The 13,790-nt window shown below is 37.1% G+C and overlaps 2 protein-coding genes across 7 annotated transcripts; both read left to right on the top strand.

Moving 5' to 3' along the window:
- The first annotated feature begins 111 nt into the window (after positions 1 to 111).
- LOC135625295 (uncharacterized) lies at positions 112 to 3,533 on the top strand. The gene is made up of 4 exons (XM_065129895.1): positions 112 to 578; positions 658 to 1,088; positions 1,984 to 2,094; positions 3,039 to 3,533. The coding sequence occupies exons 1-4, from the start codon at positions 350 to 352 to the stop codon at positions 3,255 to 3,257; spliced, it is 990 nt and encodes a 329-aa protein (XP_064985967.1). The 5' UTR covers positions 112 to 349; the 3' UTR covers positions 3,258 to 3,533.
- A 633-nt stretch (positions 3,534 to 4,166) lies between these two features.
- LOC103969901 (uncharacterized) lies at positions 4,167 to 13,455 on the top strand. Of its 6 annotated transcripts, none has more exons than XM_065129887.1 (15): positions 4,167 to 4,353; positions 5,803 to 5,877; positions 5,960 to 6,050; positions 6,677 to 6,816; positions 8,003 to 8,104; positions 8,182 to 8,277; positions 8,393 to 8,487; positions 8,573 to 8,654; positions 9,031 to 9,138; positions 10,433 to 10,497; positions 12,055 to 12,067; positions 12,154 to 12,234; positions 12,505 to 12,613; positions 12,728 to 12,809; positions 13,026 to 13,455. In XM_065129887.1, exons 1-15 carry the CDS (start codon positions 4,234 to 4,236, stop codon positions 13,090 to 13,092), a joined length of 1,326 nt encoding a protein of 441 aa, XP_064985959.1. In that variant the 5' UTR covers positions 4,167 to 4,233; the 3' UTR covers positions 13,093 to 13,455. The 6 variants fall into 6 exon arrangements, with proteins under 6 accessions (XP_064985959.1, XP_064985962.1, XP_064985960.1 ...); XM_065129888.1 differs by having other exon boundaries at positions 4,168 to 4,353; positions 5,812 to 5,877; XM_065129889.1 differs by having other exon boundaries at positions 4,168 to 4,353; positions 9,046 to 9,138.
- The last annotated feature ends 335 nt before the right edge of the window (positions 13,456 to 13,790 follow it).

Raw genomic sequence — 13,790 nt, 5'->3', positions numbered from 1 at the left:
AATAAAGAGTTAATATATATTTAATTTAACTGAGGATCCAGATGGCGATCCTCCGCCTCTCAAAGGGTCATCGAATCGGTTGAGGCTGTCTCATCCACAATCCTTGATGTCATAGCTGTGGTCCACAAGCGTCGAAACCCTGAAATCAATCTTGGTAGTATTCTGGCGTATCTAAGCCTCCCTTTCTGATGGATCTTACGATGCACCTTGTGACGGCGTCCACTCCTCCATCCTTTCCGAAACCCTAGGAGGAGTTCGCATCCCCGACGACGACGATCCGATGCGTGCCCCTTGCATGTCTCACCGGCTCTGAAGGCAGTGCAACCGATCGAAATCTCTGCCGGAAAGGATGCCGATTGCTGCCACCGCTGCGTGTGGTCCAAGTCCATTCCGAACTCTTCGTCCTCGTCGAGCTTACCAGCTTCTCGTTTGCGCAAATCGCGTAAAGTTCGCTCGTTTCGCTGTTTCTCCCACTTCTTGGGAACTTTTCTCGCCGCCCAGGCATTCGGTGCCGCCGCACAAGGCCGCGAATGCCTCATCAGATGCATCTCGGTGGCGGACTGGGGCATCCTTGTCCGGTAATATTAAATCTCCGTCCCAACTATTTCTTGCGGAAAGTTAAAATCGGACAAAGCTTAAAAATTTGATTTTTTCCAGGTGAAGGTGTTCATCGGCGTCCAGACAGGGAGGCCCCGGGGCGGCAAAGCTTGGATCACATTCTTTGGGTTGCTGAAGTACTCTGCGTTGCACCTTCCGCTGTATTTTCGATCTGGTGTCTTGTGAGTTCCGTCCTTCCAGGTGCGTCCAAGCCGTTCCAAGTGTTCCTGGGTAGCAAAGTTGTTGTTTTCCAGTACATTTTGTTGGTTGCGGCGGTGGCGATTGGTAGTTTGATTCGTTGGAGGCAATGGCGGAGGATTTATATGGGGAATGAGACTGGAATGAGTTTTGATTTGATTAGGAGGATTGAAAAGGTGGAGGACGATCTACGGAGCTCGGTCAAAATAATTAGGGTGCTGTCCAGGCAGCTTGAAAAGCTAGGAATTAAGTTTAGGGTCACTAGGAAGACCTTGAAGGAGCCAATTGCTGAGGTATGCTTGTTCTCTGATTTCAGCCGCAGTTCTTATTTTTCTTACTTGTTTCTTTTCAACTTGTTATCTGAGTTTGAACCTTATCCTGATTTTATCTTGGAAAGATAATTGGATCTTCTGATATTTGGCTCTTTCGTGTATCTTTGGTGCTTAAGACCATCTCAACATCAGGAACAAATTCGATCTAATCAAGGTTTAATGTGTTTCTTAGTTTCACTGACCATTAGTCCCTTGTTTTCATAATCTATATATGCTGTAATAAGGGAAAATGCAGGACATGTTTCTTATACATATTTGTTATGTTGTAACTTTTAGCCAATCTGTTCTGCCTTTATCAAGGATTGTTTGATTGGCTTGGCATGCTAGGAATCATAGATATGAAAGGATTAAAGACCATGTGCACTAGATTACATTTCTTAGTTGTTTTGCTAGCTTCTATAATATTTATTTTACACGAGGAAAGATGACATAGGGTTAGTGTTGGTTGAGAAGCCATTGGAATAAGTAAAAGCATTATCATTTGTTTGCTCTTTTTAAGTTTATCAGCTTCAATCTAAATTTCACACGTAGTTTAAAATAGTGAAAATGCAACTGTAAGAGATATCTGAATTTAGTAAATTTGTGACAAGAATAGCTATGGTACTTCATGGACAAGGGTTATGAAAGGAGGTGAAGAATAATATTTACAGTGGGTTGACTCACTTAGAATACGACTTCAAATATATCTTGCACCAGTAGCTTTTCTGGGAACATGAAAAGAAACGAAACAAAATTGATTGGCTTTCAGACACTCATCTTGTTAATCTTGTGGTCCAAGAATTTTAAACAACTCCAATAGATTAAAACATTTGATCTGTTGTGATACTCACTAATTTTGTGTAATGTTATGCTGCAGACCGCAGCTCTATCACAAAAGAACTCCGAAGCTACTCGGGCACTAGCAATGCAAGAAGATATTCTTGAGAAGGAGCTTTGTGAAATTCAGAAGGTCTTGTTGGCCATGCAGGTGAGGCTCCTCTAGGAAGACTTTTTAAATGTTAGTTCTGTTGATTTTGCAGCACCGAATAAAAAAAATAGAAATAGCAGTAAGCTATGAGAGCGAGAAATTTTATGTTCTCATAATGAAGTCATCCAACCAAATGGGTTACTGTTCCTCCCAACTGTAGAATTTTTGAAGTTTTGATGTTGTGCTATTTAGATAATTGCGTTTTTCCTATAGTCAACAATTAGAGTCAGCTTTTGTGCCTTTGGCATTGATATGAGGTAGCACTACTAACTATCAGTATAACATAAATTTAAAATTACTGCCTCATGGTTAGTGACGTTGATATGAGGTAGCAGTTAACTATGCTATAGATTGAGACCGATAAAATTCTTCCATCCAAAAACGAAAAAAAAAAACAATGACTCGCAAAAATCCCATATACCCATTAATATGTCACCGTATATGCTGCTACATATGGTCTTAGTCTGCTGATCCAAGTGCTGCTGTTGTGCAATTGCATACGCACCCTTTTGGGGGGTGGCTTTTGAACATTTGCTCCTCTGTGATATTAGACCATCATTGAATTGTTTTCTTTTTTCTCAATTTGACAGAGTCAACCTGGGATTGTATAACATGTAGTACTTATTAAGAACATAAAAAACAGACCAGACCACATTTATTATGGTTTCAAGGTCATGGTTTCATTCACAGTTTTATGTATAACATTTAGCAATTTGCTTTATCTCACTATCCCATCTTGTTATTGCTGTCGCCATTGCATGAAACCCAAACTTAACATTTGGCTGGACAAGTTGGTGACTAATTTAGGACTGGATTTTCATCTCATGTTAGAGCAATGCAGATTGAATGGTACTAGTGTTGCATTGATAAATTCATGTTGACAACCGTGATAATTATCTTGTGTTCTTGCCCCTAACTTGTTTTCATGTTGTGCTGTGCTATAGGAACAACAACAAAAGCAGCTCGAATTGATCCTTGCAATCGGGAAGGCTGGGAGATTATTAGATAGCAAGAGCGACTTCATAGGACAAGGTAGAGCGGGAACTAATAGCTCAGTTCCTGAAAAGAAAGAACAAAACAGCCAGCCAGGGTTCCAGTCAGAAAGACATGCTGGGGAAGGCAATGACAGCCTAAGTGCGGCACACCCGGATTTTCTTTTGTAAGGCTTCAGGAAGACATTTTTTCTTAACATCGCATTGGAGAAAAATAAAATGATTTCCCGTAAAGATGTGAGCGTATGCATATCTAAATTCCAATCTGAAGAATCTTGATATGCATTACATCTGTTCAAACTCCTGGATTTTCACTGCAAGGGATAGAGTCATAAAGGTCTATCAAAAGATTGAGGTCATTACGCATCGCGTATACGCGATGCCGAGTTGGATTGTGAAGTGCCAAACACAAGTAAAATCCAGTGCCTTTTTTGGTCCTGCCTTTGAGGATGGAGTATTTTCGCTCTTTATCGATGCATTTCTTTGTCTTGGGACTCCCTGGAGACAAGAGGGTGAAGGAAACAATTGATTGAGGAATCTTATATAAGGTCAAACAATAATTTCATGATGATATATGTGAATTTTGGTAACACAGAAATATTATATTTTGGATGCAGCAAAATCTATCAAATGTGTGTTTTTTTCAAAGGATCCTATAGCCCAAGATAATATGAATTTTGTTCATCCTAACTAGTCATAACCTATCAATCAACTAAACAGTGGTTTAATCCTAAATTTTTTAAAAATAATAGCAAATTTGGTAGTGGTTTATTTGTTCGAGGAATATACAAAGAAATTTTGAAGGTCAAACGGATTTATTCGTATGTAGAGTTGTGTGGTTTATCGAGATTTTGGTGAAAATTATTATTTTGTTAGGGAGTTTTACATATCTTTCCTTCTAATATTTATCCCTCTCCAATTTTAATATTATATAATATCTTTATTTGAGATATAAAAAATTTCTAAATATTTTTTTAAAATGGAATTTAAAATCATTATACGAACGATAAAGTTAAATTAAAAAAGAGTAAATATATAAAATATTAATTTTGGAGGGATTTCTATATATCAAATTTTGCCTCGTTAACATTTTGTTCCGAGAAAGGCTGCCGTCGACATATCTCGTTCGCTCGAAGAGGGAGGAGTGATGGAAGCCCTGCAGAAGCTGGAAAGGGTTCAAAGCCTGCTGTCGTTGATGGAGGCTCGAGGCCTCTCCTCCAGCCATCGAGGCGCCGATCGCTTCCTCGCCGACTTTGTTCTCTTTCTGGTTGGTGTCTTTGCATTCCCCACCCCGCTGTCTTTCTTTCTCCCCGTTCCCCTTCTTCGTGCCCTTGATTTGGGTCGTCGTCTCGGATCGCGAACCTGTGTCGTGATTCTCTCCACGAATCGTCCGTGAGAGTGTTTTCTGATGTAATCGACAAAAGAAGAACTTTGAAGAGATGAATCATATTTGATTCTCTTTTCCCCACTATACTTATGTTACGGAATATTTTCTCCGAAGTGGTTGTTTCGCTTGCACTTTCTTGGTTGTTGAGTGAACTAGTTATTGGAAAGCGTCTACAAATAACAGAAGATTATTTGATTGAATCTTTTTTTCTGTCTTGCAAAACCTAAAAACTGGGAATAGGAAGGGAAAAATAGGTTCCTTTTTTTTTGGGCTCGGGTTTGCTTATTGATCCGGTGGCTGAAAAGCATAATTTCTTTATGCTGGTTCCTTTCTTGGAAGGGTTTAATGCTGGTTTTTCGGTAGTAATTGCCGTCGAATGCATGACTGTGTGCAGAAATTCTAGCTTGTCACTGGGGTTAGATCAGGATTTAAGTAGTTTGGTGTTTGGTCTCAATCACTGATATGAGCTAAGCCGAGAACTTAGCTTACTGTATCATGTCTGGTGATTACAAGTGATCCAAAAGTGATTTGGATGGGTACTGCATACTGCATATGAATTGGTTGTTTTGTGTCTGCCTGTATTGGACATTGCATCTGGAATTAGCTTTGAGAAATAGCATCCTTTCAGAAATTACTTGTCAGTCATGTTTCTACTCTGTACAGATTGTCTGAGTTATTCTTTGTTGGACTCCGGGTCGCACTACTTGAGGACTGGGATTCATTGGCATATTCCTGGCCATAACTTTTGATTGGTCATTTAGTGAATGGGTATTCTTTTTTTCTGTTACTTTGTTCAACTTGCTATTTCTTTTCCTTGTCAAATTTATTGGTTGTAGTGTTATGTCTAAGTTTGGTGATGGACCTTCAGAACTTCTTGTTTTGTACTTGGTGAAAAAAATGTGTCAATCACAAACTTTAATAATCCAATTGAGTGTTCACTTTTGCAACTCTTTTCAGTATGATAACTATAGGCAACTGTCAAGTGTTTTTTGAATAGCATATATTTCTTGGAACATAATGAAACAATAGCAGGCACACTAGACTTGTACTCATAAACAGTATTTTAAAGCTTTACACAAATGTGGATATCCTTTACGAGTTATATTGTGAATGATGTTTTTATGTTGTTAAACAGAAATCACAAATGAGATTTTCTGGAAAACATAATGTCAATTCTTGCATTTGAACAATGTGGCATCATGTAGCTGCATCAGATTTGCAGTTTATTCAACCTTAACTGTTCTTGTCATAGTGTTTCGTATACTATTATTCATAAACTATCATCTTGTAGGTTTGTCTGATAGTATGTATTTACGATATGATGAGGAGTTCATGCAGGTGCAACCATGTGGGATTCTCACTGTGGAGGACAGATGCAGAATAATTTCTGATTTTTTACCAAAGGTTGAATTTGCTTTGACGTTTCAGGTTTAGTTCTTTGAGATAATGTTTTCTACTGTTCTCAACTATTCTTTTCATTTAGCAGACTTCATCTGAGGTTCTTGAAGAAGCTTTTATCTTTGCCAATAAGGAAGGCATAGAAAAGAAAGAAAACATTGGATACAATCTGAAATTCAGTTAGTTTTCTTGCTATAATTTTTAACTTAAACTGGACTGCTTGTATTTTTTTTTTTTGTACTGCCTTGATATCTTGATAGTGTTTGCAATGAAGTCATTCCTGCCTATTGAATTAAGTAGGAAATTACTGTTTTGCAATGTAATTGCCTACTGATAGTATGATAATTACTGAGTCTGTGCATGCCTTTTAATTCTACATTATGAAAATAATGTGCTTTTAACCAAGAAGATGGAATGCTTTCTTTGTTTTTAACCACTTCCACATTGACATTCCAGAGTGATTGACCAGAAAAATGGAAATGTGCCCCTAATTATGTCTGAATTTCTTTATGATTCACTTGGGTTTGGTTGATTATGTTGTCTCAGAACTATTAGTTAGGATGTTAAAAAACTTGATGTTTAATCTTGTTGTTTATAGTAGCGCTTAATGAATTTCGCAAAAAAAATTAAAATTAAAACAATCATTATTTTTGACTTTCTGAAGATCCCCATATGGATCTACCGCCGAGCCTTGAGAAGCATTATTTATTTAATTGGAAATTTTTTTTAATACTCTTGATGTAGTTTCACAATTTGTTTTAGCTGCATGATGTGTTCATATAATAAAATCTAATTATTTGTTCAGACTGCCAACAGATTCATACTGGGCCTTCGTTGCAGTCTTCTGTGGAAAAAGACCTGGATATTGATTTATCAAAAATCAAAGAAACACCTATGATTGGGCTGGATGCAATGAAACGAGCCAATTCCACCTTGGAGGATTTTGTAAGTTGTTTGTTACCTTAAATTCCTTGATCTTTACTGAACTGGCCATCATGCTGGAACATGATGGTTGTCTGCTCTGATAAGCAAACTTATGTGACTTCTGATGAAGACATAGGATGTGGGGAGAAAGAAGATATGGAAGGAAGAAAGAGATTAGATGTAGGATGAGAACACAGAAAAAAAGGAAGAATATGATTACAATTTACAAAGCCCATGATATTTATCAGTATATGTCCAATTTATCTAAATTAGGCACTACACCATTTGTATCTTCTCTTCACTTGGGTTACTGTTCACTCATGAATAATAGAATCTGAAGATAGTCACCTTCTTTAGCTGCTTTTTATTTGCCTCCAAGAAATGCAAAAAAAAAAGAAAAAACAATATTGACAGATTTAAGCATCAGAGTTAAAAGAGACTAATCTCTATCTAATCAATCTTACCAATAGAAATTGATTCAACAAACCTAAAACCAATTTAAAACCTAACCAGACCAAGTAGGTTTGCTTGAATCCAATCTGCATCTCAAATTTTTGCCAATTTCAATCTGACAACGTGTCGAGCTACAGCCACTAAAGGGCATAATTTAAAATTGGAACTATTAATAATATGGGTGCCATGTTGATAATGGTGCATTCTTTTTATTTCAGGACAAGTTTTTGATACTCTCAGTGGACCTGTTATGTGCCAAGATAGTACTAAATTTTTTTTGTTTTAGACCATAATTTTGACATGGTTTAGTGCCAAGTCTTTGTATTGTTTTGCAGCCTTCATCTGTAAATTTTTTCTGTATTTTCATAAAAGCTCTATTTACTATAAAAACTTAATATTATTTTTTGTAGGTTGTCCTAATACAGTTTTATAAATTAGCTTACAAATTTTGAAACTTTGAGAAAAAAGGTATTCTGTTTAAAACAATTTAGTCAAATCACTGGTCTGGTCTTAATAGCATGACTTGCATTCTTGCCTCCATAGAGTATGTTAATGTTTGAAAGTCCTTGTTCGTGGCAAAAATTACCTGAATCAAGAGGAAAGTTGTATATTGTAGAAATTTTGTTTATGGTATGATTTGCTGTTGGTTTCAACAAAAAGTGCTTTTGGATATGTTCCTTCTATTCTTATTCAAACACTTCATACAGAAAATGCTGTCGATATCAATCTAATACACTTATTGGTAAAATTACAGTGCAGGTCTTATTTTATGTTTCATGGATTGGATGCTAGCAAACCAAGGGAGATATTTAAGTACCTTCCCATTCTGTCCTTCACAGAGAGCTACATATATCAGGTACAGTGATGACCTTGTACGAGCATTTACTGTGTTGAAATGATGAATTCATAAAAAGTTCTGTTCTCTTTCTGCAGTTAGACACTTTGAACGAGAAGGCTTTGCATTTATCATCTAAGGTTGCAACATCACCAACAACCGAGTTGAATAATTTGACCCATCTGCGTAATGATGTATGTACCAGCACATCTATTGATATTTTGGGAGAGTATTCTTGTTTATTGGCCATTTTACTATTTTAGACTCTTCACTGCTAGTATGGGACTTGTCCAATGTTCTTTTGTGTAGGTTACGTATCATAATGTGAGAAACAATACAAATGAATTTTGCAGTGCTGATCCTCTTATTCGCCTTCTACAGTGTGAAGGGCTCTTAAGTGAGCGGTTCGTTACCTTGTCTTGCACCACTCTTCGTAAATGTAATTTATGTTTAAAATCAAAATTTTCTGACTAAATCTTGTTTATATAGGATAAGAAAAGAGCTTAATTCAGGTATTGAGTACTGGGCACTTGAAAGGAAGTTATGTCATGCATTGTCAGGAAAAAAGAAGGTTGTGTCATCTTTTATTCTTTTTGACATTTATCATTTTTGTTGTCTATTGAATTAAACACAACTCATCAGTCGATGATAATCATATGCTAGGGATCAGAAATTTTTCAGAACAAATAGTCTAGAAACTCGATCATGATTATTTCTTAGGTGGAAATCCGAAAAATAAGTACTGATAATGCTATGTGCATTGGCCCAAAAATCTGCATTAGTTGGAGCCTTGTGCATTAGGTTTACTCTTTATCTCTTGCATTTGTATCTTATGCTTTTCAACATTTATGAATTTTGAATAAAATCTCTATAATTTGAGTGTCATTTATTTGTCTCATCTTTTTTTGTTATAGTATCTGTACCTGTCAGCCTAACTTTATTAATAGAATTTTGTTATTCAGATACTAATGGAAGATATTATGAAAGCAATTCATCTAAAATCCTTTGATTATCGAGTACTGAACCTTTTGTTGTACCAATTGAGAGGCCAACAGGTAGATTTCCTTACAATTCCTAGTGCATAATTAACTTTGTTTTTGCTGTTCTGCACTTTGACTCAAGTGATTAAACTTGTAACTGTAGTTTCATGGTTTTATTTTATCATAACATTCACATTTGGCAATCTGTTTTTTTTTCCTGGTTTATTTTCATGTAACAACCTATCAGAATTTTGAGAAGGATGGATAAGTCTGATTGTCATTTGAATCAAAGAGGAATAAACAGGAGCTCTACAGATTATGTAGATGTTTGATATCAAAATGGATGAAGAAAGGACAATGCTATCTTGTATCTACTTATAGAAGCTGACATTTGAATTTATTTGGTCCACTCATGAATGAAAAGTCTAATAAAGGCTCCTATTTCAAGTTACTTATACCTGTAAAGTACTCCACGGGCACTCACACAATAAGACTTGGAATTTTGACACGACCACTATGGCAAGAGAGTTTGGATTCACCCTATTCGTTGTCCTGCAGTGTGGTAGGTACTGTTTGTGTACTGAACCCAAATCATGGCGAAAGAGCTATGCCTTCGAGCATTTCTCTGAACTTTGTCTAAAATGCTTATCTAGTTAGATTAATGTCTTCTATAGGAAATATTGTTGGAAATTTGTCATAAAATGTTATGTTGTTCAAAAATAGAAACAATAGTAAAATATCTTTTACCTTTCTAGTGGATTTTTGTAGTTTTCAGCAAGGTTCGTCGTACCGTACAGACGTTTGGACCCGAGCTCGGTACGGTATGGTACCGGTGTACCGGGCAGTACATCAGGGCGTACCGAGCGGTACACCCTGATGTACCGAATAATTTTATATTTTTATACTGTAGCATTGTTATAGTAAAATACTGTAGCACTGTAGCGGTATCGGGCGGTCCGCGTACCGGTAACCTGTCGGACCGGTACATACCGCCCGATACGGGCGGTACGTTTCGGTATGACAGACCTTGGTTTTCAGTAACCTACATTAGGCTGGTTGACAAAATAAACAAATTTATTTGTTTTGTAGCTCTTTAATATAATGAATTCTTAACATGTTCATTGTCATGTAAATTGGGGAGAGCTTTTAGGGATGATTTTTTCTTTTTCTTTTTTTATGTAAACCGCTATAAATTGGAATTTTCTGCAAGATTGACCACTCTTATTCTTCTGCTTAGAAGATTTCACTGCTTTCTGATTCATCGAATATATTGCTAGTAGTGGTTCTTCTTTTGTTGTTATATAAGAAATCGATCTGCACATTTCTTTTCACTCCCACACTAAAATGACTGCCTTTATCATTTTTTAAGGTTAATGAGCTACATATGGAGTTTCTATCAGTTTCAGAGTTTCTAGTTGAGATCGCAGATGATTTGTAAGTATAAGTTTTGTTAAGTACATCAACCAGCCTTGTAAGTCTGGTCTGTTGGATTATTTGTTTACTTATCACCTGTCCAAAATGGCAATTTAAAATGTTGATGAATTGGCAAAGCTAATTGTTGTTAGCCTAGTCACATGCTTTTGATGCCTTCTCTTAATGCTGCATAGGCTACAATGAAGTTGCACATTAGTTCCTTAGATGACCCATTTACTGCTGCCTATGCGAAGTATTAGTGCTACAATGGCTAATTGGATGTTGGTGCATTATATTTCCACTATGATGACTATTTAATAAATTTTCAATTACTGAAGTTCCATTGGTGCCTGCACTTGGTTTGATGCCAAGTGATAGGTTCACCTTCCAAAAGTCTACATGAATTCGACAAGGGCTAATTACATAATATCCTCAGTAATTAGTTAAATTTAGCATTCTAATTCCTATATTTTAAAAAATCACATTGACATTCTTATAATTATGAAAGTGAAACATCTAGTTCTATTTATACTTACGTTATCAGTTTTATTAATGGAAATATGAAAACAAAGAGTAAGAAGGTAATTTTAATGTTCCAGTTGGTGATGATTGACGACGTCGATGGTGGAGAACAACGACGCCACTGGGGGCTGCGAGTGACTGTTGTAGATGAGGAGAGCGACGACGAGAGGTGAGGGCCGCTCGGCAACTGCGTCGATGCTAACGCAATTGTCGAGCGATGAAAGAGCCGCCAATGCAAATGTCGAGTGGCGTCACTCTGCATCTGCATCGATATCAATGCAGATGCATAGTGGCCCTCACTTCCCGTTGGCACTCTCCTCATCCACAACAGTCACTCGTGGCCCCCAGTGGCACCGTCGTCCACCACCACTGACGCCATTAGCTACCACCAATTAGAATGTTAAAAATTATCTTTTTGTGATTTGTTTTCATATTTTCATTGATAAAACAGATGGCGTTGGAATAAATGGATCCACATGTTTCACTTTCGTAACTATAGGGATACCAATGTAACTTTCTAAAGTGTAGGGATCAGGATGTTAAAGGTAGCCTATAATTCGCTCACTCGGCAACTATGGTACTTATTGAAGCCGATTAAAACCAAACTAAATATATTTGTACCTTCAGTTGAACTAGAGTTCTTCAGGTCCTACACCTCGTTAGATGTTTCTCCCGGTCACCCTCATTCATCTTTGTGAACAGAAGGATGCATGCATGGGGTTGATTGTAGGGGTAAGCATATCTGTGTTAAATTCGAGCACTTTGTGGAGCTGATGATTGCAATGTGTCAGAGGCACTCTTTATATAAGTATCTAGCTTCCAATCTCATGCTCAAACTACTCGTCATTACTCTGAGCAGGATATTAAAATTTTTTAATCTAAATTTGGATTTTGCTTGCTAACTTTAACGCTGTTATCTTATTTGGTTATGTGCACCTACAAATGATTCCAATTGTCACTCAAACGAAACTTTCTTAATTCCTAACAGCACTCGTTTTTCTTCCTTTATCATGAGACACCATACTGGTGACCAATGACAAATTCAATATGTTGTAGGTATGACTATGAGGTGTGTTTCCATTCACCAGATTGTGTTTGACGCACATCGACATGTTATGATGATGACATTTGGTTGCACGCTTGTTGCATATTTAGGATGATGTAGTAGAAAACAGCTTCAACATATTACGTATGTTTGTGGGGGTTTATGGAGCTTCAACAGCACCGAGTATGTTGGTGAGTATAGCAATCTTTTTAAAGCCAATTACAGCTCCAGTGGAATAAGGTGCATCTTGTAGCATAGACTATAAGTTCCCATGGCATCTCATATGTGAAAATTGTCATCATCATATTATCAGGAGTAGGTTCATTTTCTGTAAGAATGAGCAAGTTCTCCTAGGTCAGTACTAGAGATGTGTGCACTCGAAAGAATGTTGATAATGATCACCATAAACCGAAAAAAGTCAATTATAGCATTTTACACACTATTCCAACTTCTTTTGCCAGGCAAAATGTATCGCGGAAGCCGAAGAAAAATATGAGCGCCTCATAAGGACTTTGGATCCTGAATTGTCATCAAGTTATAGGAGAAGATGTGAAGAAGCTACAAGAGAAGGTAACTTTTTTCTTTTTTTTTTTTTCTGTTGTCCTGCTTCGATGTGCGTAATAATAAATCTTGTCGAGTTTTAGCCTAAGTCAATGTTAATATAAACCTTTTTATTCCCTCTAGGAGGGGCGACGTCTGGACATGCATTTGGTACATGGAATATACCTCCAGTAATCGGTGATGAGGAATCCTTCAGAATGGAAAGGTGAAAACAAGATGCCACTGTCGCATAGTTTGTTGATTCGCTTGCCTCGGTGTGCTAAAAGCATTATGTCAAGGAACATGGATGCTGCTGCTGCTGCTACTCACCAACAGAAAACTTCCTCTGTTGATGTCAAACTTTCGGGCTTACACTCGATCCTCTCGCCTGGAAACTTTACCGATTTAGATCAAATTCCATTCTGATGATTCTTTCGTGCAGGTTGGCAGTGGGGGCCGCCCAGGATTCTTCGTATGCCACTGCGAGTGGCATTCATGCAAAGACCTAATTTTGTGTCTTATCCTTTCAATGATTATTGATATGGCGAATCTGATCGGATACATGGACATCCTAAACACCACAAGGCTAGCATGACGCTGCGATTGCAATGTTCGTTCGATGGTTCGGATGATTCTACTTCCGAGTAACGCCCTACAAACCTACGATGTGAGTTGACTCCCCACTTAGTATCGACTATTATCAGAGTTTATCGGCTCGGATAAGCACTATGTATCTTGCATTATCGTTCCTTCTTTGTTACTAGGATTCATCAAGCATTCCCTCAATTTAGTTTTGTAAGATTTTCTACTGAATTGAACTTGAATCAAAGTTAGCTTTGCAATAACAGTAATTGAACTTTTTATTTCCTAAATTTAAATGAGCAAAATATAAAAATTACTAATTTGAGATCGATACCATAAAATTTATTAATTTAAGAGGGGCGAGTACAAAATTCAATTGAAGATTTTAAAGAGATTTTGTCTTTCTTGTTTTAGAGAGAGAGGTTAAAGTTTGACAATTGTGGCACCTCCTTAAGTGCATAAAACCCTAGCAGGCCAATTAGCTAACAAAACTTGAAGCTGAACCTTATGTATGGCTCTTAAGAGCAACTCAAGAATACAAACAGTAACACAGCTGGAAACACAACTCTTAAAGAGTGCTGAATCATAGGGCAAGTGACAAGCCAATCTAGACATCGGGAAACCG

The sequence above is a fragment of the Musa acuminata genome, chromosome BXJ2-10, assembly GCF_036884655.1.
Source record: "Musa acuminata AAA Group cultivar baxijiao chromosome BXJ2-10, Cavendish_Baxijiao_AAA, whole genome shotgun sequence".
Classification (NCBI taxonomy): domain Eukaryota; kingdom Viridiplantae; phylum Streptophyta; class Magnoliopsida; order Zingiberales; family Musaceae; genus Musa; species Musa acuminata.
Note: the sequence above shows the minus strand (reverse complement) of the source record. Positions and strands in the feature narration are given on the sequence as shown.